Source organism: Trachurus japonicus, chromosome 4 (assembly GCF_045865225.1).
Source record: "Trachurus japonicus isolate A0001 chromosome 4, Traja_1.0".
Taxonomy (NCBI): Eukaryota; Metazoa; Chordata; class Actinopteri; order Carangiformes; family Carangidae; genus Trachurus; species Trachurus japonicus.
Genome location: NC_140910.1, coordinates 23359397 through 23386713, shown reverse-complemented (window position 1 = coordinate 23386713; position 27317 = coordinate 23359397). Strand labels below are relative to the sequence as shown.

The 27317-nt window shown below is 40.4% G+C and overlaps 1 protein-coding gene across 2 annotated transcripts; it reads left to right on the top strand.

The window, feature by feature from the left end:
- Positions 1 to 1139: 1139 nt before the first annotated feature.
- On the top strand, positions 1140 to 25344 carry acsbg2 (acyl-CoA synthetase bubblegum family member 2). Of its 2 annotated transcripts, none has more exons than XM_085774824.1 (15): positions 1140 to 1268; positions 10335 to 10464; positions 11594 to 11709; positions 13760 to 14031; positions 15479 to 15567; positions 17212 to 17332; positions 17911 to 17991; positions 18086 to 18235; positions 19402 to 19578; positions 20788 to 20969; positions 21767 to 22009; positions 22124 to 22341; positions 22447 to 22586; positions 23812 to 24058; positions 24887 to 25344. In XM_085774824.1, the coding sequence occupies exons 1-15, from the start codon at positions 1166 to 1168 to the stop codon at positions 25003 to 25005; spliced, it is 2388 nt and encodes a 795-aa protein (XP_085630950.1). In that variant the 5' UTR covers positions 1140 to 1165; the 3' UTR covers positions 25006 to 25344. The 2 variants fall into 2 exon arrangements, with proteins under 2 accessions (XP_085630950.1, XP_085630952.1); XM_085774826.1 differs by lacking the exon at positions 1140 to 1268 and adding an exon at positions 5214 to 5380.
- The last annotated feature ends 1973 nt before the right edge of the window (positions 25345 to 27317 follow it).

The following is a 27317-nucleotide window of genomic DNA, read 5'->3' as shown; positions in this document are numbered from 1 at the left end:
GAGATCATACAACTGCCACTGTCATGAGAAAAAAAAAAGCTTTGTTTTGATTAGTTCATTTTATTTGCTAATCTTAAATAATCTCTTATTTTACTTTATTTTAAATTTTTTGTTTCATCTTCTGTTCTTGTTCTTATACAGAATACATAAATATTCTGTTGATATTTTTCATGCTTTGCAAGTGCAACTAGCCTCATCTTCCTTCACTTCAGGTTTCCAAGCACACGGGGGCAGTATATGTCTGTTGTTTAGATTATCCTCGCCATGATCCTCTCCCAGAAGATCTGATACCTTATCATAGTTTGCAGATACAAGGCAAACTAACAGTTACCATGCCTCCTCTTGATCTATTGATTGGGCAGTTTACATAATCTTTTCACCTCATTTGACACTGGTGGAGTTCAACTTTATACTGAAATAGGCTAATATCCTCTCTATTGTAGATCATTACATCCCATAATTAAAAAAACAAAACAACAACAACTAAACCACATATGTTGTTTTATGGGCTGATTTTAGCATTTTTTAATTAATTCAACTTTGATTTAAAAATAAATTAATAAAGGGTCACTATTTCTCAGGAAAAAACTAATTTGGACTGACCGTCTGCTAACTTTGGACATTTTGGACATGAAGTGCAGTTTATGAGGAGGACTATCTGCAGTGGAAACTGTTTAATGTCTCTAAGGCTCAGGAGGCCTTATTAGGAATATTATGACCTCTCCAACTGGTAAAGAAAAGAAACCAACTGCTACAGTACATGTTGAGTTAATATAGGTTACAACAAATAAATGAAGAGTTAATTTAATAAATAAATAAATATATTTTTTAAGACAGTTAAAGTGTGCTCATAAATCTGTGAAAATGTGTTTCCTTGTGTGTAGATGTAGATATTGTATTTTTTGTTAACATTACAAGAAGTGACTCCTCACAGTTTTCACAATGAGCTATAGAGCTGCAGTGGTTGATCAAACAACAGAACATTATCAATAACAATTTGTCAGTACAGTGAACTGGATATCTTTGGGCTTTGGACTGTTGGACAGACTAAATAAAACATTATTTGGGTTGTAGAGAGAAGGGGGAGTCAAAATGCTGTGTGGACATATGAACACACACGACAGGTGACTAACAGGTGTTTAAGAGCAGCAGTTCAGTCCAGTTTATGACTTTTGCTCTGGAGGCTCATAGTGTCTCTCTTGCTGCTGCGCGCTCACACACTCAGGCGAGGTGCGTTCACAGTGAAAACCATAGAGGCTCTTCTGGCGGTAAGAAATGTAACATTTGATTGATTATCGGCATTCTTGTCGCCTATTTACTGTAGATAGGCTTAATCTTGTAATCTATTATCATAACATCAGTTGATAATTGAGCTTTATGTTACTGACTTTCTACTGTGGCATTTTTGCAGCAGTTAGATTGAAGTTATTATAAGAACTGTATTAAAGTTAAGACACACCGCCAATCCGTCTCTTATGAATGAAAAGTGACATTTTGAATTTAAATGGGTCACTGATAACGAGCTTTGTCCTTCTATTAGCCTACCTGTTTAGCCTTCTCATTTAGGCTATCATTGCCCAAAAGTAGCAGCAGCGACTTCATAATCGCGAGTGTTTTTTTTTCTGCACAATCCACCATCAATAGCTTTGAAACACTAACCACTTCCTCATTTTACCCGTGCAAAATATGAGTTGTTAACTTTTAACAACTACAAATCCCATAATCCTTTGCCCCTGTTACGTAGCCAAATCTTTATGGGAGATGTAGTGTTGAATGTTTTTTTTATTTTTGTAACATAGGTAGGCCTAGTGAGGCAAAGTAACCCACTGTTGGTGGAAAATAAGTGGAAGTGGAAAGAGTATTTATTCAAGTCTCTTCTCATCAATAATATCTCATGGAATACATGTCAACCACTACTCCCACCTTCAAAGACTGCAACATGAAAATTATATGCACATATATTTACGCCCTTTGGGTGTGGTCTCAGTGTTTAGTTTTTAATCTCACTGTTACAATTTACCCCAGGTTGTGTTACAGTCTATGGTTACAACCCACCCCAGTGGTGGGTAGGTTGTAACAAATGACAAATGAGGGGACTTTGTGTCCTTTTATAATAATTAATAATTAATAATTAATAATTTGAGAGCCCTACCATGAACACTCTGCAAGTTATAAGAGTTGAGACAAAAAGTGTTACAACCATCCCTGGTCTCCCCTGAATCATCCTAATAGATGTAGGCTATACAGGCAAGAACTAGACAATACAAGTACTGTAAGATTTACATCACAGTTGTAGTACACACAGTGCAATATGCTAATTTATTAATATTTCAACAGTCACTTGCCTGTGGTTTTCACTAGATACCCATGGTTGGTGAACTATTTATTTACATTGTTACGTCGTTTTGTGTCATGTTTCATGATGACTGTGCAGATGAACAATGATGCACTTGACTTCACTGTCAGTCCATCATTTGGCTGTTGCTATTTTGATCAGAAAACTCAATCCCTACAACATGACAATGTGAATTGTACAAAATAGATAAAGAATAGAATTCCTTAGATATATATTGAATTAATGCAGTCTTGTTATTGTTGCATCTCAAAACACACCAGTATTCAGGTGCACTGCACCATTAGTTACCATTAGTTTGATTTTATGCAAAAAATGTGACTGATGTATAAAAAATTATGCTTTGAGGTTAAACTATTATCAAATTGTTTTTATTGACATTTTTGTTAATCAGCAATGGTTATCAACCAGAGCAGGTTCATCTTTGTGGATGAAGAAATCTCTCCATTAGGACTGCTTTTATAACTTAATTAAAATGTATAATTGGCGATTCCCTAAATGAGCTTTAAATAATGAAGTAGATTTAAGCCTAAGATTTGATCACTTTGAGAGAGTCACTGTACTGGCTCAGCAGAGGATGGTTTGACAGAGGATGTCACTGACCGGCAGTAACCTCAGTGCAGCGTGCATCAGCACTAAACACATCCTGCAGCATTTCAGCGTGTGCGCATGGGTGCACTCGATCAGCCAGCCTCTGTCTGTCATGTGATGCTGTGGTGTGGTAGCTCTGCGATTTCATCTCTTGTAGCAATTGGCTGAGAGAGATCTTTCTATAGTAGCGGTGATGACACATTTTTGTGAAGTCATCTACACGTGTAATTTAAACACTGGTCTGAAATAAAGAAAACAACCATACATGATTATCCATAAAAATGTCAGTTGTGTACATACAGCCACACACATTTAAAATCCTGAACAGCATTTGAATATACTTTTCACTGATTTTTTGACTTGAGGAAGCATCTTATTTTTTAAAGATAGATTTTTCTGAGCCTAAATGTGGAGACCAGCAGAATTTGAACTGCTAAAAAAAATCTTATATCATATTTGAGCCAGAAATGTGTGTGCTCACTACTTCCTTTAGTTTAACTACTTGACCTATTGAACTCTGGTGGTGAGTTTTGGGGACATTGTGCAAGGGAAGTAGTGGTTTCACCTCAGGTGTTATTTGAGTAATTGGTTGTATTTCCATACTTCTCTTACAGATACAGGCACGTTTATAAAAGATCATGTCCATTTTTTTTTGTCAGTTTTCACTCCTTTAGTTTCACAGTTGTACATAAGTACAGTATTTGCCAGTCATAGACTAGACTTTCTTTCCATCCTATTACTTTCCGTTCTGTTTCCTCTCTGCACATGTTCCTCAGAGCTGCTGTCTTTGTCTGATAACACTGCATATCAGGTCATGGCTCAGAAGAACTTGAAGTACAGGCTTGGCTTGTCAGGCTGTGATTTGGATGACAGCTTTCAGAGGCCTGAAATTTGGTTTGCATGCAATGTTATGTGTATTGCAGTCAGAGTATTTGTCTTCAATATTCTATCAGCAGCAGCTTGTTGGTTGCTCAATGACTCACAGAGTCTATCTTTAATACTTCTGTGATGCCGTCAGCAATGTTTTTATATTTTTTATTACCGTAGCTTAGACTTCCATTGCATAAGGATGGGGCTATACTGTTTTTGCAGTATTTGGGGAAGTATTCAGATACCACACAGAACTAAAAGTAGCAATAATACACACCTGTCACATGTTAAAACCCTGCACTGAAAATGTAACTTGAGTACAAATATGAAAGTATTATCATCATTTTTAAGTATATTCTTAATTTGCAAAGTCCACTTTAGTGTAAAACAATTGTAAAGGCGTCATTATTACTCTAAACGGTGTTGTGATAAAGGACAATAAAGTGTCCTGAAATGGAAATACTCTTGTAATCACAAGTGCAATCATGTAAAAGAAAAAAGAACAGAAAAAAAAGACCCAAGAGCACTTGAATAAATATTTAATTTTCTTAATTGCGATAAATGGATCAGGTTGCAATAGTATATCAATTAATTGAAAAAGAATAATTATTTAAAGCAATTTGAAGACATAGAGTGACTTAATAATATAGGTCACAGGATGTGGGCGTTTTTGCAGTGTGCAACAATCATTTTAGACAGTGGAAAGTCATAAACCCAAAGCAGCACAGCTGCATTTGCAATAACGTCTCAAGCTTGTCCGATAGTAACCTCACCCGGCAAAGCTGCAACGTGTGTCCGACTGTGTGTGAGCGCTGGGGGAGTATGTGTAGGGGGATGGGTTTCGGTTTCACGGCATCACCACCTTTCAAGGATGAATGTACGTCTGTCCTGCAATAAACAACGTAGCTACAGATCGTTTGTACTAGGCTACTGTATTTTTTTTTTTTATGGACTTGATATGAACTCAATTTTACAAGTTATCTCCCAGTTACGGGGAATAATGGTGTATATTGTTGCATTTGTACTTCAAACCAGCATGCTGATTTCTCTAAAAACTCAGCAGCCCATTGATGTGTAAAAAAACGATACATTTTCACAGATTCACACAGCGCCAGAGCGATCAATCGCTCTGCACAGAGCTAAATGACACTGGAACCTCCCGGCACCCGTATGTCGTCGTCACAGCAACCCCCCCCAACGGAATCATTATGCTTGCGTGGCCTTATATGGAAAATGGGTTTTGTGGTGTGAGCAGTTTCGACCAATCACAGTTCGCCTTGTGTAGTGGGGGGGCGGGGCGGGGTTGAGGGGGGAGTTGGGTCTGTGAGGAAGTCTGGGTGGGGTTGCTAGGGGGCGGGGCATCAAGAGCCGGCTGCCGTTTGAAAATGAATGATACGCCGCTGGAGTTGTAGGTGCAGTGGGCGGTTTGCTGTATTTATGTTTAGCGGCAAACTGTATCGACGACGTTAAGTGGAATAGAAATACACGAGAGGAAAAGTGGACGATTAAAAGACGAAAACAAAACAACAGCAACAGAGGAGAAGATTTAGCCTACAGCAATGCAACGTGAGTAACGTTATTTCTGCTCAGTTTAACGTTATGTTTCTATTTCACGTAGCTGAAATGTAACGTTATACTCCTTTTTTTTTATCTTTTAGTGTAGTCAACAGTTAGATCTGGGTTGGTTTGGTAAAGATGCCTGAGAAAGCTTGCCGATAAGTAGATCTTAGGTATGATACCATCGTTTAATATGAATAAAGATGAGTATTTCCTCTTTTTTTTCTTTACACCAGAGTCTGATTTCCCTTCTGCTTTTAAACAGTTCCTGTCATTAATTTACCATAATGATAATCCCACCCTTCAGTTTGATGTGAATTGGCCCTGTAATGGTGCTATGGTTGAATAAAATAGTTGATTTCAGGAGATGTGGATGTACAGCTCAGTCATCTCTTGTTTAGCATGTGGGGAGCTGTTTTTTCTTTGGGTGTAACCGAACCAGCAGCATATCTGTTTTAATTTACCAAATGACAGCTTTGACTCGTTGAGGAAATGCCTTTAAAGCCTTGGCTTGCTTTTAAAAAAACAACCTGTTTTGGCTCGGAAATGTTTACAGATGGAACAGAGGTATTAAATGTGGCTTGGTGAGGACACAGTGAGGATGCTGAGGAGGATTACGCCCAGTCACAAACTGCTCCACTGGGTGATGTCCAGAGGCACCAGCTGGCTGAGGATGCAGACCATGCGGAGCATTGATTGACCGAAATTCAGTGTATCCCTCTAGTGTTTTGACAATATTAGATTCAGATAGCCAAGGCAAGCTGGCGTGTTACCTCAGACAAAAAGGAGACAGCATGGGAACAGTGAGACAAAACTGAAAGGAGTGAGTGGGGTGGGGTTTCGTCTGTTCAGTTTGACAAGGGATTAACCCAACAGAAGTTTACAGGCATGGTTGTATTGTGTTGGGGAGAGTCCCTTGTTTGGTTTGGGGAAGGCACGTTTTTCTTTTTCTTTTTGGTTCAGCATGGGGTTGGGATGGTTTTCTGGTTTTCTTTATGCAGAAGACTCTCTGTATCAATCACTGATGAGACATAAAGGTGCAAGTGTTATGTCTCCAACTGTTGCTGCATTTTCCCTTTTGCAACAGCCGGCCTGTTGCCATGCCAGGCTCTGCTCCACATTCATAATCCTCTCCTGATTGCATGAATGCAGTAATGATGTCAGTTAGCGCCGTGTTAAATCCACCAGATCAGATCCTCCCTGGCATTAGCTATGTTGCCACATTAGGACAAGGAAATGTAATGGAAGCACCGAAGCAGACAGGAAAAAGGTGCAAATGTTGCTTCCTTGTCTTGTCAGCTTGTTTGGCCTTTTTCTAACATGGTGGCCCGATTGTCTCTGGTTCAAGCTTTCAAATCATAGGCTTTGTTGCTGTTCTTTGTCATATACTATTTGAAGCTGGACATCTTTGGGTAAGACAAGACATTCAATTATCGTCTTTTACTCCAGGAAGTTGAAATGGGCACTAGGTCACATTTTTGGCATTTCACAGCCTGAACCATTAATTGATGATGATAAATAATCTTAGGCTGTAACTCAACAGAGCTGTAATCAGTCCATTTATCACTTAGCTAATCAAATTTAAATGAATGTACATCTATTCTAATAATCAGTTCATCATTTCAGGCATTTTCTTTAGGAGAAATGGCTGTCATGTGCCTGCATTTCAAGATGTCATTTTGGATTTGGGGAAATTTCTCGCGCTTTTCTTACTCTTTTGTGTCTGTTATAAAAACTGTAATAAATTGTTGTCCAAGCTAAATAATCAGCAGGTTAATTGATAATGAAGTCAACTGTTTGTTGCAGCTGTATGTCCAAGAGACCTTGCTTTTTCATTAGGTTTCTGAGTTTAGCTGAGGGGAAATCTACCCAACTAACCCATGAGTGATACCGGTAAATCCCAGCATGTGAAAAAAATTAAATCTGAAACTGATAGTGTACCACAACAAGCTGGAGGTGATATTTATAGGCAGTGGATTAAGGACTCTGTAAGACTTGATCATCAGTGATTGATGTTGTACAGCATTTGTCACTGTCTGACATGACAGACGGGGGTTGCCACAGCAGAGCTAAATCAGCAGCATGTAGCTACCTCAGTCTGTCTACTTGTGATCTAAATGTGATGGGGGTTCATGTGACGATGGGTCATCAGAGCAACGTGGACATAGTGTTTGAAAGGAAGAAGGGGGAATTTAAAAAAAAATGGGGCCAAGCCAAGCAAGAAATAGCCTCTGGGCTTTTTACATAGTCTGATACGTCCAGACATGGAGGGAGTGAGTGACTGAACCTTTTCTCTAGCTCGGTGTCCCACCCCTCACCCCTCACCCCTCCCATCCCAAGGCCAAAACAATGACACAGCCTTAAGAAATGGGAGGAGGGGGAATTCTTAATGTCCACCCCCGTCAAGACCCACTTGATCCCAGATCTGCCTGCCTTCATCCTCGACTCATCTTCCATTTAATAAAACCACCGTCCACCAGCACCAGCACCTGCCCTCCCTGTCATCCTCTTGAGGAAACTGCAACTGCATTGGGAAAGAAGAGGCTGAATGAAATGGCAGCTTTGCATGTGTCCATGTGTGCAGCGGTAAGATCATCCAGCGACATCTGTGTCTTTTGGCTGAGAGATCTTTCAGGCCTCTGTAGAGATACGTAACAAGCTCGGGGGCTCGGCTGGCTGCTTCCCATACGACCAGAGCAGAATTGATTTTCTTTTACAGCAGTGATGACTGTTGGGAGGTGCTGTGAGGTGACCGCAGCTGTTTCCCTCAGGAATGCTTGTGGCAGAATAATCCAATTAACCTGTTTTTGCAGTTTGTCTACATATTGGAGGGGATAAATATACGTCAAACTCTTGAGCACGCCACGGTGGAAAAATATTTTTCATTCCTGCCCTCTGACCTCCCTGGAGCCTGACTTTCCATTTGCCCAATTGTCCCTGACAGGAGAGTCACGATAGGCCGCGGCCACAATAGGCAGACGAAGCCACTGGTATGTGTTTTCAGCCCCCTTAAATAAACAGGCCGGACCTGTCATTTACCAAAGAGAAGGGTGCAGGCGTCAACAGAGGCTGGAACCAGAGGGGGGGGGGGGGGCGTCATGGAGGTGTGTGTTTGACGGTGGTTGGAGTGGAGATGGGTTATTGTCAAAAAGGGCCTTGGTGTGGTTCCTTCTTTGATAGGGTAATGGAGGAGATGGATTCTCTCTCTGAACTCTTTTGAAATGGCGTTAATCACCTTTTTATATAGATGTTTGGTGACTGAAAGCGGAGCTGCCTTCGTCCACCCTCGGCTGTCTACATTGTTTTTGTGTTTCGTGCTCTTGTGTCACAATGTGGTTGCTTTTTGAGGATGTATTTTGAAAAGGTGTTTTGTTTACTTAGCATTTACCTGAAAGTCAGTCCGATCTTCATATTACGATTGTTATCTCATCTGTGGACTCTCTCCACATTGTCAGCGAGGCTCCATATGCTCCCACACTGTTGCCACACAACCAAGTTTTGTCAACAGTGCCGTCATAGTATAGGCACAGACAGTGTTTATTCAACCGCTCATAAAATAAGCTGTTAAGGTTGGCGCAACTAAACACAGTGGTCCGTGGTCGAGTTATTTCCTGTCAGCTCGTCGCACACGTTTGTGCACATTACACGTCTTCGTTTTCTGTCACCATATGTCGTCCATATTCATAGTTAGTCACTAATGAAAAGTCCAAGTGGACGATTGTTGACTGAAACCTGCACACGAGTCATTAACAGAGGTAGATGTGTAAACTGAACCCTAAACTACAGACACAGGCTAAAAATAAGAGCTGCCCCGAGGCCAGCCAGCACTCAGGTGTGAGTCTTGTGAGTACTACAAGCCACTGGCTGTCACATGCTGGTGTTACTTGCCATCTTGCAATTAGACCAGTGGAGCAAGACTTTTTCTTTTTCTTTTTTAAGTCATGAGGTGTCTCTGTCTCTCAAACCAGACTAGAAACTTAGTCTAAAAATATACGTGTCTAATATACATTGGGTACAGATGACTGTCAACATTACATCCTGATCTGACCAAGAAGGTTCATGTTTAGACTCCACCTGATTTCAGCAGGTGTTACTGAGAAAGAATCAAAGACGTTTTCACATCCTTGGTGACATTACATCAACATCTACCACTCAAATAACTTAGATATACACTACAAGTCAAACATTTGGACACAACTTCTCATTCAATGTTTTTTCTTGTATCACCTTCTACATTGTAGATTCATACTGAAGACATCAAAACCATGAAGGAACACATATGGAGTTATGTTGTAAACACGAAAACGTTAATTAAAACAAAAGTGTTAGGCTATCTGACCTCATGAAGCTGTTGACAGAACCAAAAGTCTGCAAAAAGCTGTCATCAAAGCAAAAGTTGGCTACTTCGAAAAATCAAATATATGAAACATATTCTGCTTTGTTTAACACTTTTTTGTTTACTACATAATTGCATATGTGTTTCTTGAGAGTTTTGATGTCTCGGTTTGAATCTACAATGTAGGAAGTAATGAAAATAAAGAAAAACCATTGAATGAGAAAGTGTGTCCAAACTTTTGACTGGTAGTGTATAAACAACAGAAAACGTCAAGACTTCAGCCATTTATCAGCCAATAGGATGCTAATCAAATATTTTAATCTATAGACACAAGATCAAAGGTAATTGATTGACATAATCTGCATCAATTCGGTTGAATGACGACCACTCATCAGTGAAGTAGCTCATTGAGAGGACAGATAAGATTTGGACATCGCTAAAAATGTCCAAAATTCTTGTTCAGTCCATGAGCAGATTTTTCTAGATGCAGTTTTTTTTCCTTCTCTGTGATTCTCCTGATTCAGTAACGAAACGTGGCAGTTCTCCTCGTCGCCCTCTTTAACCGTTTTGTGGATGTTCTCGTCAAATATAATAACTAACACAAGCCCTGTCGCTCCTCCTTTCCAGTGACCGTGTGTGATCCCACCGCTGAAGCTGTGGTGATGGAGCCGCCCAGAGCGGACGGTGTCCTGGAGTCGTCCTGTGGTGCAGGAGACAGCGCAGCCTCTCTCGATGACGTCGCCGTGGATGCAGCCAAGTACGTCCACGCGATAAAGACAAAGAGCTACCTTGACACCTCTGTCTCCAGGGTTTTGGTCCTCAGCCTGGGAGTTGAGATGAGTCTGAGGGGTGATTAAAAAAAAGAGCAGTCACATTTTCCAGTCCTATAAAAAGTGATCTATTTTAAAGATGTTTATCATTTTTGTTTTTCCATGTAAAGCACTTGGGGATTTATCTCATCAGGCCTCCCTGCAAAAAATAATTAAAATTTAACAATTAGAAGAACACTAAACCTTTACACTCTCAGATCAGACCTTTGATATTTTTTTCCCTCTAGATGTCAATGCATTTTTTCCTCACGTTTTTGAACAACCAAACAAAAGATTCACTTCTCACACCTCTTTTTGTTAAAAAAAATGTTGTCAAGAAATTAAAATCTCCAACATATTTAGAGCAGAGAAAACTACAGAAACATCAGAGTCTACTTTCACTCCTTATTACGATTATACTTGGTATACCAATTTACAGCCAAACATGTTCAGTTTATCAGGAGATCCCCAGCATCAGTGTTTCTATTTTTCCCCAGTTTCATGCATTCGTGCCTTTATTTTACCCAGACACAAATATTTGGCTCAGCACATTTTTCCCAGTCCAGAGCAGAATCTATCTTCGTGTCTAAAAATGGAGACGTTTTCACTCTAAAAATAAAATCCAGCTGGTAGAAGTGAAATGAAAACATCTTTGGTTCTGAATGAATATTTGCAAGTAAGAGTTTTTTTTTTTAAACCAGGATTTGAATATACGCGTACAGACAGGGAAATTACAGGATGCAAAATACTAAATATACCACCAAGGCTGGAGCTTTAGTGCTCAGTAGTATTTAACATAATGCTAGTGATTGTGTTGTATAGTATAATCATGGTGTTGTTAGCACTTCCTCTTCATCCGTGAAGGTTTGATTAAATATAATAATGATATAAACACTAAACAGTTCTCAGTTGAGATAGAATATGTGCTGTCTGGGTTAATGATGATGATGAGTTCAACAGTGTGTTTTCTCCCTCATGACTCAGTGCAGGGGCAGTTTTTTTTTGTCTCTGGTTGTTTCTGGGGACGTGGCAGTGCAGTGCAGTAACATGTTTTCTGTCCCTTTCCCTTTCGTTCAGTGAGTCCTCAGAGGAAGAGTCCACAGGGGAAAGAGAAGAGGAGGTTGGCGCCGATAATGAAGTCAGCGCCAAGGCTACAGAGGTCCCTGCTGAACAGACCTCAGTCCCACAAACAGGTGAGGGCTGAAAGAAAGGCCACCTGGCTCACCTGGAGTGTGTTTGCTCTTTCTTTGTCCCACCTTAAACGCCAACATCTGTGTGTGCGGCGCAACCGGATGTAAAAACAACTTGATGATAAGAAATATACATACGGACAGAACAAGGTTTTTATTCCCCATTATAGTAGAGATACAGTCAATGTGTTGGCTCCGGGCGCTGAAGTCAGCATTAGTGATCGCGTTTTTTCCTGAGGAAGTGGGCCAAACAGGAGTAAAAGAACACATTCTTTGGCAGAACAAACTTGACTTTCCTTTTCCTGCCTTCAAACTCCACTTTGACATTCCTTCCTGCTTCAGTCAGGGAGACGTCCTGCTACATGGACCACCTCCTCCATCACATTCGTTTCGTTTTTTAAAAGTTCATTGTGGTGCCATGACGTAGGCCTGACTACTCATAGAGACACTTACAGGAACTTTGGTAATTGTAATAAAAATTAAAAAAAATCGGGTCACAGGAGCAGTTACTCTGTAAATAGGTTATTATTAGTGTTAATTGTCATAGAAATATACAGTCAAATTATTATTTTCATGTTTATTTGTAATCTTTACTCATGAATTAAACAGAAAAGTCAGTGTGTCCAGTTGCTGTTGGCCGACTTTCCCATGATCACCCAACAGCGCTTTGTGCCGATAACCAGCTGCTCCCGTTGTGGTCATAAATCTGCCGTCATCTAGTTCCTCTACGATATGACCCCGTTGTATATTCAAAACATCCTGCTGACCGTTGGGTTAATGACACAACCTCCTCTTTGGGCTGTACACATTTGTTTTCTTTAAAGGAAGTCTACTCTTTATAATACAACCGTTAGTTCAGCAACCCTGGCACTTCTGTTTCTGTTGTTTATGCTGATTTTGTACTCAACAAAATGAAGTGTTTCAGAAAGGAAGCAATGCCACAAAAATTAGGTCCAATTAGTCAAGAAAGAACCAGTCAGACGATCACCAGACAGGCTGCAGCACAACAACAGCTTGTGAGGATAAACTGAACCACTGTGTTGTTAGAGATAAAACCAGAGGTCAGAGCACTGGAAATAAAACTGAGTGCAAACAGCTGTGAATCCTAATTATACAGCTTTTGTTTTTTCACTTCTTAATACCTTTGGCTAATGGGGATGTTTTGTGTACAACTTGCACGATCATCTGACTGCTCATGTTTCCGAAACCTCAGAGAGTGCACTTTGTTATCACAGACGATAAAACCAATCGAAAGAAATAAAACTCCAATATTTCATTTTTCTAACAACATTTTAAGCTTATTTATTTTTAGAATAATTGAACTGAAAATGAAAAAAAGAAATTACATCCTCTAGTCAAGTGGTAGCTCTTTGCAGATATATCTGATTCAGCATGTGTTAATTAAACAACAGAGTTTCAACTTTCTATAGTAAAGTTTACTACTCAGCTGTTAAAAAAACATGTGAACTATGTGAATTTCTTTTGGCTAATAAATCGGTGTCAGAGCTTGAATATCAATATCGCTTCAAGCAGCTTATATATAAAACTTAATATACTGATGAGATCATGTTTTCATGGAGCCAATCTGAGGTGAGGAGTCACCATTGTTCACTTCGACATCACAGTGCTTCCTGTGTCACTGTTGCCGAGGGCTCAGATTAGGCTCGCTCATCGGCTCATTGGTCCGTGCTCGTTTTGTATCTTTAATGTAGTGCCGGGGGGGTGAGCGATTTTCCCTTTAATGCAACAAATACAGACTGTTTGTTGAAGTTCACGTGGGGAAGAGGAGCTCCCAGCAGATGTTCTACTTCTGCTGCTGTGACGTCCACTGAACGTGCTGCTGCAAAGGGAGATTGTGTGATAAGACAAGAAGCTGCAGCCGATTGGTGAACTCACCTGGCTCGTCGTCTCCACACCTCTGTCTGTCCTGCAGCTGCATGTCGACCATGCCCACCCACCCCCACGCAGCCCCTGAAGCTGTTTGACAATCCTTTTGTTCTTCTCCCACTCTCTCTCTCTCTCTGTCTTTTCTAAATGTTTCCATCGATTCCAGTGAATGCCCAACGCCCAAACTCGCTGTCGGTGCCGGCGTCAGCAGAGCTCGGACTGTGCACGTCACAGGGCGACGCGGAGGTGAAACTGAGGATAGGCGACTCGGGCCTGGCTGCCGAGACGCCCCTGACCGTCAACCAGATGTTCACCTCGGCCGTGGAGCGCTTCGGGAACTACGTCGCTCTGGGCTGGAAGGAGGGCGAGCAGCAGAAGACCCTGAACTACACAGACTACTACCAGACCTGCCGCACGGCCGCCAAGAGCTTCCTCAAGGTAGTTTACCTGATCCAGAGTTAAAATTAAAACCCAGTCTTTACCGTTCAAGTTGTTCTCATTCATTGTGGTTTTCCTGCAGCGCAAACCCCCAAATCATTTGCTATTGAGCATCTCTGATATTCATCTCCAAGATGTTTCTGTTTCCAGTTTTTGACGGTAATAACCGGTTGGTCAGTGAAGCTGATAATCAGTTTTTAAAAAAGCTTAAGACTTAATGCTTAAGACTCTAAGTGGGGATTTGCTTCTTTTTCTGTTTTTATAGATTTGCTGTTTTTTTTGGCAGTTTTCAGTCCAAACTGATCATCAAACAATCATCAGATCAATCACTCAACCTTTTATAGGAAATAATAATAATAATGCATCTTGTGCAGTTCAACAGTTGCAGGTTTCAACGTGAATATGTTTTACTCTCATTGTTGCTCAATTAGAGAAATTCCTATCAAAATATGAAACTCCCGAATTACACAACACATTAGGAGAGTATCTGTTGTACTCTTCACTCTTTTTGTTTATATCCAGGTATCAAAAAGGTTTCTCAGTTTTCTGTTTGCTTTTTTTTTAAACAATTGACTTCTGTTGCCATTGTTTTTAAAATCCTGCATTTGATTTTATTCCAAGTCAGCCCAGACAAAAACACAGAGCGGCACGAAGGAGTCGGCTGAAATGTCAGCCAGACAGTGAGGCAGCTCTGGACAGGCCTCAGCTGTTCACACAGGACACAGCACGTTATTGTTTATTGTGAAACGGCCACACATTTAGTCAGCATGCAGCATGCCAACATCATGTACACACACACGTAGAGACAACACATACACGTGTCTGTGGAGTACACGCACACACACACACACACACACACACTAACAGAGCGGGGTCAACAATGAGCTTCACACGTCAAGCCTCATATTAAATTCCAACTACAGCTTTTAAAGACTTCATGAGTTATTTAAAAAGCTCTGTGCAGTTTTTAACTCGGTGTCAGTTTGCATTATAACCGTCCCCTGTGCGTTTTGCTGTGTATCTCTGTCTCCATAGCAACAGCTGCTGTGGCAGCGCGGAGCTGTGATCACTGTGGGTGATAAAACAGATCAGTTCTGCGAATCGTGCAGGAATAAAGATGTATTTAGACTTAGACTGATTTCAGTGCATGTTATAAAAACACAAGAGAGTTTTATTTTTTGTTCCAACTTGCTGAGGAAACCAAATGGATCAAAGACAAAATCACAGCGGATTAGGGGACGTAAACCTGGTTCAGGACTTTTATTATCTGTCGTTTACCGGCAGAAATGACCCAAAATTACATTAACAGCCAAGATAAAAGCGAAATACAAAGAATACACACTGAATGGTGCTGGATAAATTATGACTGTGCAGGATATTCTAATGTTATTTGCGGTAATATTTTTACAGTGAATACTTAAAAACAGTGTGTTTTATCTTCTCACAGCTTGGTCTGCAGCGTTACCACGGCGTCGGCATCCTGGGCTTCAACTCAGCCGAGTGGTTCATCGCTGACATCGGAGCCATTTTGGCCGGGTGAGTTTCCTCTCCGTGTCTTGAGTTTGTGATGGGTTTACGTGACTGTTTTCATTGCCAGCGTTGAGTGTGTGCACGTCTGAGTGATGCAACGCAAGACTGGAAATATGAGACGGCCCCGGGGTGTCACTGAGTTCAGCATGTAGCCTCTTCACTTGATTGATAGCAGCACTCTGCTAAACAGGAAGATGTCCAGTTGAAGCCCCTTTGTCCATGAGTTCATAGCTGTTCCTCAAATTTAAAGGGATAGTTCAACATTTTGGCCCATTGCCATAATCCCTATAGTCATAGCAGTAGGTTCGTTACCTTTAATTGTCAGCGCAAGTTATTTTTAGAATGGCGGAGCAGAGCTGCGAGCTACTCAGAGCTACGCTACGGAGGCTAGTGGGATTTCTTGGTTTCCCTCATCAAACTCATCAAATACACAATCCAACAACTCCAAAACGCTCTGGTGGACAAGTTGTGACCTGTACATTCACCACAATATGAGATAATAACGAAATGTTACGAGACAGAGTTGTTTTCGAGGTAAATTCATACAAAACAGCTGATGCGTGTTCCCGTCGGGGGCAGTTTGCGGCAAGCAGTCTCTGCATTTGCCTCGAAAACAACTCTGTCTCGTAACGTTCTGTCATTTCACAGCTTTTAAATTTGTCTTCTGAACCATGACTCTTAAATTAGGAACCAATTTAATGGTATAAAAGAATATTAATACACTGTTGTATTGATATTTGTACTTAAGTATAATTTAAGTTTTGTGTCTTCATAACCATAATCACAAGCCTCGTTGGCCTAATTGAAAATGCACCCCCTTTAACCGTGCTGTGTTCAGACAGACCGAGAAATTGAGCCCATCTGAGAAACCAAAAGCCCCACATTAAGCTGAGGATCCTCATCCATTGATTGGTCGGGGACAGATTTGTGGCTGCTCAGCTGCTTACGTCACAAAACATCTGTTATGTGACATCGGGCTGTGTTCAGTCTGAGCCGTGGCGTGATTATAAGCCAGTCTGTTCAGAGCATTTCTTGGATAATTGACTTCAAAATGCTTTTGGGGTCATGACTTTTGTTACACAGTTGATTGATACATGTCGTTGCACCACACACACACACACAGATACTGGATGCGGATTCCTCGGCTCTCACGCCCTCTGCCTGTTCTCGTCTCCCCTGAGTAAGAATGTAGTAAAACTGCTGTCGGCTCGTCAAACAGGTCCTGAATGGGTCGTCTAAGAGAAACTCGGCAGACTCAATATTTGCTGCAGATTGTGTTCATGAAAAGGAGAAGCAGAGCTGAATCAAGTCTTGCTCGTTTGGCAGTCAGGTAGTTTCTGTTGTCCAGTCCTCACCAGGAATGTGACGCTTAAAGCAAAAACATGGAGAGAATATGAACAAAGCTTGTGTGGACATGGTAAAACCTTCTCCCCAAGAGTTTGTGCATCATCATCTTCCTTAAATCTTCTAATAATCAAAGTCAATGAGTTGAGAGCAGGTACGATGGAGATGGTTGATGGAGGTGAGGTGTCACTACCTCACACAACATGTAAGATCATGCAGAAAAGACCATTAACAGCAGGACTTCATGTGTGGGAAGTGTGAAAAAAAGAGAAGCTGCTAACTCTGCCTCTCTGCTGTCTGTTGCAGTGGCTTCGCTGTGGGCATCTACACCACCAACTCTCCTGAGGCGTGTCAGTACGTTGCAGAAAACTGCAAAGCCAATATCATCGTAGTGGAGAACCAAAAACAGCTGCAGAAGATCCTTCAGGTGAGAGCAGCAGCAGCAATCACTATATACACTAAACACTTTCACTTTTTTATTAATATATTGTTGTGCAATATTAATACTGCCTGGTGCAATATTCTTTTTCACTTACAAGTAATTTATGTCCTATTAAAGTTGTGTATATTATATACATAGCCTCTGTTTTTATTAGATATGTGTTTTTATCTATGGTTTTGTACTTTTTACTATTGTAGTGTGAAGAGTATCACTGCAGCTCTTACATTACTTGACCTACACTGACCTATAGACAGTGTGTGCTAATTACATACAGCATATTACAAACACTACTCGGTTGCTATGCTGCAACTTCTGATCATCACTGCCAGTAAAGCTTAAAGATGGAAAATGCATTTTACAAAATCATACAAGTTATTTTAGTTTTCTGAGTTGTTCCTGTTTCACATCCACAATTATTATTTTTAATTTTCCTGCTGTCAGCAGCAGCTCCTCCATGTCCGGCATTAGTTTTTGTTGTGAAATAATTTACAGTCGGTTCGTGCAGAACTGACACAAGTCATCTTTTTGACTCTTCCCTGATCATGTGTTGTTGTTGTTCACAGGTTGAAGACAAGCTTCCACACTTGAAAGCCATTGTCCAGTACAAAGATGCACTAAAGGAGAAGAGACCAAATCTGTACACGGTGAGTTACGCCCCAAGTTTGATGAAACTGAGTTTGAAAAAAAGGGCCAAACTTCAGGAAGCATCATGTAAGAGATGATCTGTGTGTCCCACAGTGGGCAGAGTTCATGGAGCTCGGACGTGACGAGCCGGACACTCAGCTCGACGCCATCATCTCCAGCCAGAAGCCCAACCAATGCTGCACGCTCATCTACACCTCAGGAACCACAGGCCAGCCCAAAGGAGTCATGCTGAGCCACGACAATGTGAGTCACACAGGTCAAGTATGTGTGTGTTTTCCTCTGCGGACGCCCCGACTCCGACCCGTCCTGCTGTTTTATAATGGGAGAAAAAGTAGAGATGCAGCTGACAGATGTGGAACCTGTGGTTAGTCAGGTTTTCATGTAGCTGAGGATCATCAACAAAATACCTCAAGGAATTAAAAAACGACTCCACCTTTGACAAAGCATCCACAGAGAGTGGAGAAGTCAAAACAATCCACACAAACATATGACAACATTTAATAAACATCAGACACTTCCTGTTACTTTTAATTAATAATCACACAGTCACTTATGAAAATAAAAGACTTAAACATTTGGCTTGTGACCTTACAAATAAAACAGTGTCTGACTGGAGTTTGTTTTCGGTTTTGAATGTCTGAATTGTTTCTTTAAACTTTTAAAAAAACTTCTCACATGATTTGATTTAAAAAGAAGAAAAAAAAGAAAATGGTGAAGAGAGTTGCACAAGTTTGTTTCCTCTTCTCTGCCCACGACTCCTCAGATTTATCCTCTGACTAAAATACACAACTGTATCGACTCAGATTTCACTACAGTAACCTGCTGTTTATGTAATGTTGCATCAATATCTAATCATATAATAATACATCAGTCATAGGGGTTGTTTTCCTAAGTGCTCAATACTTTGAGTACTTCTGTACTTTGACTTCAGAAAGATTTTTTAATTTGATTAAATTTTTATTCTCAGCTTTTTACACACTGATGACATTAAAATTACTATAGAGGCAATATTGTTTAAAAAAAAACATTCAGTTTTTACTCCTTTTAAACCAGAAAATATGTTAATTACATTAAATAAATACACGTATGTATACATAAAGAATACAAAATAATGTATATATACATATACTGTATATATAAACATGCACAATTCAGTAAGATTTTAAATACAGGAGTTTTACTGAAGTATCTGACAACTTTCAACTTGTTAACTTGCTGCCCGACTGTCTGGATCATTTTCCTGCACATACAGTCAAAGTTCAGTTATGGAGGTTTTAAAATCACTGAGGTCACATGCTGCACGTTCTGCGTGTTGTAAAAACGTGTCTCCGTGCGACTTCCTTCATACAACGCATGAAGATTCATCACATTATTATTTATCATGATATTCCTGTCTTCGTCCCCTTCAGCTAACGTGGACGGCGCTCTCCACCAGCCGTCACGTGCGCCTCACCGACGCCACCCAGGCCCAGGAGGTGGTGGTCAGCTACCTGCCGCTCAGCCACATCGCCGCTCAGATGGTGGACATCTGGGTGACCATGAGGGTCGGCGGGGCCACGTACTTCGCTCAGCCAGACGCCCTCAAGGTGAGACGCAGTGTTTTGTGTGTTTATAGTGGTGAACAGTCGAGACACACTCACACAGAGTTGTGAGTTTACACCTGTACAGTCCAAAACAACTGCTATGTCATAAAGTGACTTTTACGACGCCCGTAATGTTCGTGTTGATGCCCAGAGACATTCTTTAAATTTTATGTTTTAGCTGTAAAGTAGTTTGAAATGACTCTATAACCTCCTTAAAAGTAGAGTTGATGACAACGCTGTTGTGTTGGATTGCATTAGAGTGTAAATGCAGCTGATAAAGTGACCACTGAGTGTATTTTCTAGTATTTACTGCAGAGAATCAAGATCAATATTCAATTCTGATTTACTCAACCCCGACCCTAACATTTTGAAATGGAAATAGAGACGATTTGAAATGAAATGAAAAGCAGCGCATCGGGAGCCTTTCACAATAAGACTCTTTAATTCAACATGTCTTTGATCTTTTATTCTGTTCATAACAACAACAACAATAATAATAATAATAATACGTTATTTTATTTATAGCACTTTGCACACAGATACAGATCAAAGTGCTTTACAAATAAAATATCACAAACAAAGAACCAAAAGTTTAAATGTTCTAAAATAAGAAAACAAATAAAATTGAGACTTGACAAATCGAAAACCAGATTAAATCTAATTTCTTTTTAAAGATGTCTCTCTGTTGGCTTGTGTTTCTAAAGAGGGTCGTCATGAATCATTCAGACGTCAAACATCCGTCTCTCACATGACCGTCCACGGTGATTTAAAGGTTTTATCTCTGGTGTATAAAACATGTCTGCTATGCCGAGCTGCTGCCTCTTTGGGCAGGGGTGATTTATTTCTTAGGGCTTCTTTCTTTCTGATCGTCACAGTGGTCCTGATTATTAGCTGCACACGTTCGCTGGGTTCGTAGTGATTGGATGCAGATAAACCACGTATTCCGGTAAAAGGTTTTAAAGCAACATCCTGAGGGCGGACCCGTATCAGGACGTTACACAAACAGAAAAGGCCCCTTTGTTTGTTTTCAAACATTTTCATGCAATCTCTTTGGAAGATCTTTGTCTCATGTTGTTGGAGCAGATTTCAATTTTTTCGGCTCTTTTTCTTTTTTCTCCCCCCTTCCACACGAGCTGCAGCCCTCACGCGGTTTTGTGTATAAAACAAACGTTTTCTGGTGATAACTGCAGCTCCCCTCTCCCCCTCCATCAGGGCTCTCTGGTGAACACCTTGAAGGAGGTGCGTCCCACGGCCTTCATGGGCGTCCCTCGGGTCTGGGAGAAGATGCAGGAGAAGATGAAATCTGTCGGAGCAAAGTCCTCGACGGTGCGCAGGAAAGTGGCAGCCTGGGCCAAAGACGTCGGTCTGCAGACCAATCTCACCAAGATGAGCCAGTATGTGCATGTTTTTAAAATTAAATCTTCATGTAAATCAGGTTGAATCACTTCTTAAAGGGTGCGGACTTGTTTCCTGTTTCCATGCTTTTGCTCTGAAATGTAATTTTCTTGTTGTTTTTTTGGGAACACTTTGTTCTATGGTTCCTGTATTTTCCAGAAAACGGCTTAGAAACATCCCTCATCATTTCCAAAACATTAACCAGTGTTTAGCTGTAAGTCACATGGATATTTTTCCGACACAGTTTGGTTCTAATTAGACGAGAATTAGTAATAAAGAAAGTGAAAGTTGCAAAACACAGTTGCAATGCTGTATTCATAACTTTTGAGTTGGTGAAACTCTCTACAGCATGGAGTGTGAAAAACAGAACCAACATTCATGTGCAGCCGAGGAATATTTTGATGGATACTGACTCTCTGTTTATGAACTCAACTACAAAGCAGTTCACCATTTTTATTCTTATAAATTGAATTATCTGGTGGGTACTAAACTGTAGCAGCACTTGGACCAAATTGTGCTGCTCTTTCTTGGAAATATCCTGACAAACATTAAAGAGCAGATCATTTGTATTAAATATATATTTCTACGAACTAGAAAATACATGACCTCTAGTGTAAAGCAACTATATCGTACATAAAATCCAAGGCCACAGTGGTTTTATGCTGTAGATTATTTGCTCTCTTTAGCTTTGCCACCATGTCATTTTTGGTTCTATACATTTACAAAGGGACATGAGATGAGCACATGATGAAGTGGATCTGATTTTCTGTCTCTTGTTGGATCTTCTTCTCCTCAGAAACGGAGAAGCGGGCCGCACACCCTTCAGCTATCACTTAGCCAAAAAGCTTGTGTTCAAAAAGGTGCGTAAGGCTCTGGGCCTGGATCGCTGCAGCAAGTGCTACACGGGCGCCGCACCCATCACCAAAGACACGCTGGAGTTCTTCCTCAGCCTGGACATCCCTCTGTATGAGCTGTACGGCATGAGCGAGAGCACCGGACCTCACACCATCTCCCGCCCCGACGCCTACAAGCTCACCAGGTACGTTTATCCTTTTCCTTTTCCTTTTCTAAGACAGGAACTTCCTTGTATTGATCAATCAGAAAACATGTGGCTGATAAAAAGGTGAATGAGGAAAATGTTTTTGTTCTGCAGCTGCGGTAAAGAGATCCCAGGGTGCAAGACGAAGCTGTACAACCCGGACAACGAGGGAAACGGAGAGATCTGCTTCTGGGGTCGTCACGTGTTCATGGGCTACCTCAACATGCCCGAGAAGACGGAGGAGGCTCTGGATGCAGAGGGCTGGCTGCACTCAGGAGACCTGGGCAAACACGACGAGAACGGATTCCTCTTCATCACCGGGAGGATTAAAGGTATTTCTTCTTATTTCCCCTGTTGACAGAGAGAGAGAGAGAGTTTCTTTGGCCTTAATGTGTTTTTCCTGTGACTCAACCCTCTGTATGTGTGTTTGACTTCAGAGCTGATCATCACAGCAGGAGGAGAAAACATCCCTCCTGTCCCCATCGAGGACGCAGTGAAAGAGGCCGTGCCGCTGATCAGCAACGCCATGCTGATCGGAGACAAGAGGAAGTTTCTGTCTATGCTGCTCACCGTTAAGGTAAAGACATGAAACGGAGACCTGTAGTCACAGATCAAGTGGAGAGAAGTAGATGAGTGCGGTGGAGGAAATATTCATTCATTCATCTTTTACTGGAGCAGAAGTAGCAGAAACATAAAGATGCTCACTTAAAATATGAAGTCCTACATGTTGGTGAAATAAAAGGACGAAGTGCTCATCACAAAAATGTGGTTCAAAGTATCAGAAGTAAAAACTGCTTAAATAGAAAAACATTATTCTTTTTTATGTACAAGTTGCATTTTAACTTTGTAGTCTATACAGAAAAATACAAACCCACCTACAAGACCTACGTATGTCACTGTGCAAAAAACAGTCCTCCACAATATTCGCCAGAACAGAGCAACCATTATCTAATATTATCAAATCATGCTCTCTTTTTCCATTTCCTCCACGAAAGTCAAAAATGGCAGCCAAATTATATTAAATTTTGTAATAAAACCCTCGAAGTGAATATATCATCTCTTCTACTCTGAGCTTCTGTTGAACATATTGAGCTCACAGGGGAGGAGATGGATCCAGTGGTTCTCGTTGTGCTTTAAATAAATAGCAACATATTCTCAGATTGTAAGAAACTTCAAAACTGTTTAACATTTTTGCATAAGAAATAACTTTAAATCATTCCTTCTTGTATGTTTTATACAAGATATAATAATGCATCATATTTTATGAGCTCCTTCTATGTTGTGTATATCATAGAGGAGCTGTGGTGCAGCGTCGGTGTCTGTGTTTCGTTGCTCTGTATCTCAGACATGGATTTAAAAACATGACACCTCGGCGCTGTAAACATCCGACCCTCACACTCCTGTTATCTAATCATCATGACCATCATGTGTCTTCGTGCCTGATAAGTAACGCAGCTGAAGATTTTCATCGGCAGTGAAAAGCAAAGCTGGATCTTAAACATGTGATGTGAGACGCTGCCACCTAGTGGTTGTGACCGCAACAAACAGGAAGTCAGATCTTAAATGCCAGAAAAAGAGCAAAGTTGTATTAAAACTTGAAACTGCACAAAGATGAAAATGATAAATGTGAATAAAAACATAATTAGATAAATCTGCTACCCTTTGGGGCAGACAATAAAGAATCTATCTATCTATCTATCTATCTATCTATCTATCTATCTATCTATCTATCTATCTATCTATCTATCTATCTATCTATCTATCTATCTATCTATCTATCTAATCTAAAACCTTGTGTGCAGTGCCAGGTGAACGCGGACACAGGAGATCCGGAGGACGAGTTGGCACCGGACGCCGTGGAGTTCTGCAGGAGGCTCGGCAGCAACGCCACGCTCGTCTCTGAGATCGCAGGCGGCCGAGACCGGGCGATCCACACCGCCATCCAGGAGGGCATCAACAGAGTCAACGAGAAGGCAACGTCCAACGCCCAACGCATCCAGAAGTGGGTCATCCTGGACCGGGACTTCTCCGTCGGTGGTGGAGAGCTGGGTGAGTGCAACGGCAACTCTGATGCATCTTTCTTTTTCTTTTTTTTTTCTTTTTAAATTTCGTTCATGAGTTTGTGTTTGGAACCACAAATCTAGTCCATATTTGTGTAGTTAGTATAATTAACTACTTTGTCAAATCTTATTATTTTAAAGTTGCAGTTTTGTCAGTGGGGATAAAACAAACAGTAAACATTTACCTGATTTCATTCATAAATTTCAATATCTAGTTCAGACAATGAAAAATGATTCAAACTAAGATTCATTTCTGGTGTTTTTACTCAGTAAGCCTCTCAGCGGGTGTGCTCACATCTGTCCCTGTACTTCAGCCTTGTTGCATCTGCTCTTTCACAATAAGAGAGCTCGAGCTGTTTTACATGTAACAAAGAACTTTGATGAAAAAAAAACCTTGTTGAGCAATCTTTCCCTTTTTGTTTTTCTTAAATATTTTTCAAACAAGTCTAAAAAATGAACTAACCCTATTTAAAAACTACATCCAGGCTCAAACCCTTCAATAAACCTGAGACACAGTGACCTCTAGTGGTTATAGGATGTTAAAGGACACAGTTACTAAATTCAGACTTTGACCATGTTCCCAGATGATGGTGTCTATAAAATTGTGTTTAATTACGTTGAACGATTGACATTGAGCTGACAATTATATAAATGCAGCTCGAAAACAATGATCTTTGACCCACACGACACAGATTTTACACTGAAATCTGCAGCCAAGATAAATGTGGAGTTACTGCAACATGTTACATAAGTGAGTTTGTTCTGGAGCTAAAAGCACATGTCTGACAGCCTGAATCATCTGCTGGCGTTTCCACAGGTCCTACCATGAAGCTGAAGCGCCCGGTGGTGGTGAAGATGTACAAGGAGCAGATCGAGAACTTTTACAAGGAGCTGGCGACTCCGACGACTCCCGACAACCCGCTGCCTCCGAAGTAGAGCCGCCGCCGCCGCCGCCGCCGCTCCTCCTCCACCTGCAGGGAGACCCAGACTGTGTTCACCACCTCATCCGTGCAACGTCTCCCTGTCGCCATTTTATTCCCTCTTGTATATAAATGTTTTGACTGCCTTAAGTTTCAGTCGTTTCTGTCTTTGGTTTACATTTGTGGAGAATTGACACGAAGCCATTCGAAAATAGCTTTATCATTCAAGACTCAATAAGCTGAATTCAACTATTTATTTATTGCTGGGCTGAGCAGTAATATCCGATTGATGAAGTGGATGTAAGAAGAGTTTATTGTGCTGTAATACTTGATACAAAAAAACTAAATCAAACAAGTTTTTAAGGATGTTTTGAAGGACTAATGTGTTTTTGAACATGTATTTCTTTATTTATTTTTAGTTTTGCCAAAGTTTACATGGGCCAAGAGAGCTTCAAACTGATGAAGAAACATTTCTAGAAAACACTTCATAGGAAATTCAGCAACCATATCAAAACGTTTACTGGCTCTTTTACGTGTACTCTGTGTTTGTTTTCTTTGTCTTTTGTCAGCCTGGATTTAAAAAGAAAAGACACATTTATTTTGTACAAGAGCTCAGAAAGTCAAAGGTTTTCTGCAGAGGAAGATTAATTGAATACATCTCACAACTAAACATCCAAATTCTGTTTTACATGCTATACAAACATGTCATTTAAGCCATATATTTTGCTTTTTTTTTTGTAATTTGTAATTTGTAAAGCTATTGTTTTGTGTGCGGACTCATAACAGCCTGCCTGGTCCTGGTGAAATGTTTTTTTCTAAATGTTCCGTCTGTGTGTGTGAACCCGCTGCGATTTTACTGTAAATATCTTTTGCTGACATCAACTGCATCCTCACTCGTCTTAATTTAAATTTTTATTATCCAGGCTTGAATTGTTTTTGTTTTTTTCCCTTCTTTTGTTTTTGCACTCAGAAGACGCTGACGAAGTAGCAGAAATAGAAAATGTACATAAATTACATGGTAGGTTTATGGAAAAGAAAGGCGAATATATCGGCTGTATTAAACTGCCCGACGTCATGCATCAGATATATAAACGTTCAAGGTTTTAACAATGACCGCACGTCTTATTGCAGACGTGTCGGACAGATTGAAGGACGGCCATTGAGCTGATAAAATGTACATGACTGTAAGTGTATATAATATTAATAATCATCATATCATAGGTATTTGTAGCGGTGATGATTTAAAAGCGATGGCGAGTTTGATTGTTATGGTTCGTTTGAAGCAATTAAAAAGTTCAGGGGTTAACGAAACAGAGCAATGTTGATGTGTGTATGAGTGTGTGTAAAATTAAACAAGGAAATGATGGTGATTCAGAAATGTCTGGGTGAGTGGGTTTCCTGAAACAAAGGCTTGTTTAAGTACAAAGAGGACTTAATGTACTTTTTCCATCACCAAAATCGTCTTAACTAAGAACTCACAAGACCCCAGACAGACGACTGGATTTACTTGACCCTACGGAGCTGTTGATGTTTGTTTATAAAGTTCAGGCCTGAAAAATGGAAATGTGCATGACGCTGCTGGAGAGAGAGAGAGAGAGAGTGTCGAGTTTCTGTACATGACCGACAGAAATGTGAACGTTTGTGTGATCTGTAAAGAAATAAAACGGTGATAATGGAGCAAACGTGTCTTCCCTTTATTAGTGTCTGGCTGCCTGATTTGTATTCATATTCATATTTCACAGCAGAGTCGAGGTTAAATGTACAAACGGACAGAGCTGCATGAACATGTGCTGTATATTATTTACATACCAAAAAATGAAAAACACCTGCACATGATGGAAGTAATTGTGTAAAATCAGTGACATCTTTCACAGTATATACAAAATTGTAAATAGTTATTGTGAACTACAAAGTGTAATTTCTCCATAATAGTATATGATAATGAGGTTACCTGAATTACATAAATAAATCTACGTTCAGCTGAAACATCTGAACACCACATGTATGAAAACAAGTTAGTAATGCATTGCTTTAACTGTGTGTCTGTTTTAACCACCATGTCCTCATTCACCATCAATGAAATGGATGCAAACATGTTAAAAGGCTGACAATATTTAGATTTGCAACAATTTTGCTGTTCAGTATCTTTATTCTAATATAAAAAGAAACCAATTAACGATTTAGGTAATAAAAAATAGCAGTTCCTTAAACTTCTCAAACTATATCACAGAATTCACTATTTGATGTCTACCAGGGTAGGTAGCCTACAACCTGGGGAGATTAAACACTAAAAACTGAGACCACACCAAAAAACATGCATCTATGTTA

Coding starts and splice junctions, on each gene's coding strand:
- acsbg2 (XM_085774824.1), top strand. CDS start 1,166: ATGACTTTTGCTCTGGAGGCTCATAGTGTCTCTCTTGCTGCTGCGCGC. Junction 15,568..17,211: donor ATCGGAGCCATTTTGGCCGG/GTGAGTTTCCTC, acceptor TGTCTGTTGCAG/TGGCTTCGCTGTGGGCATCT. Junction 22,342..22,446: donor CATCACCGGGAGGATTAAAG/GTATTTCTTCTT, acceptor GTTTGACTTCAG/AGCTGATCATCACAGCAGGA.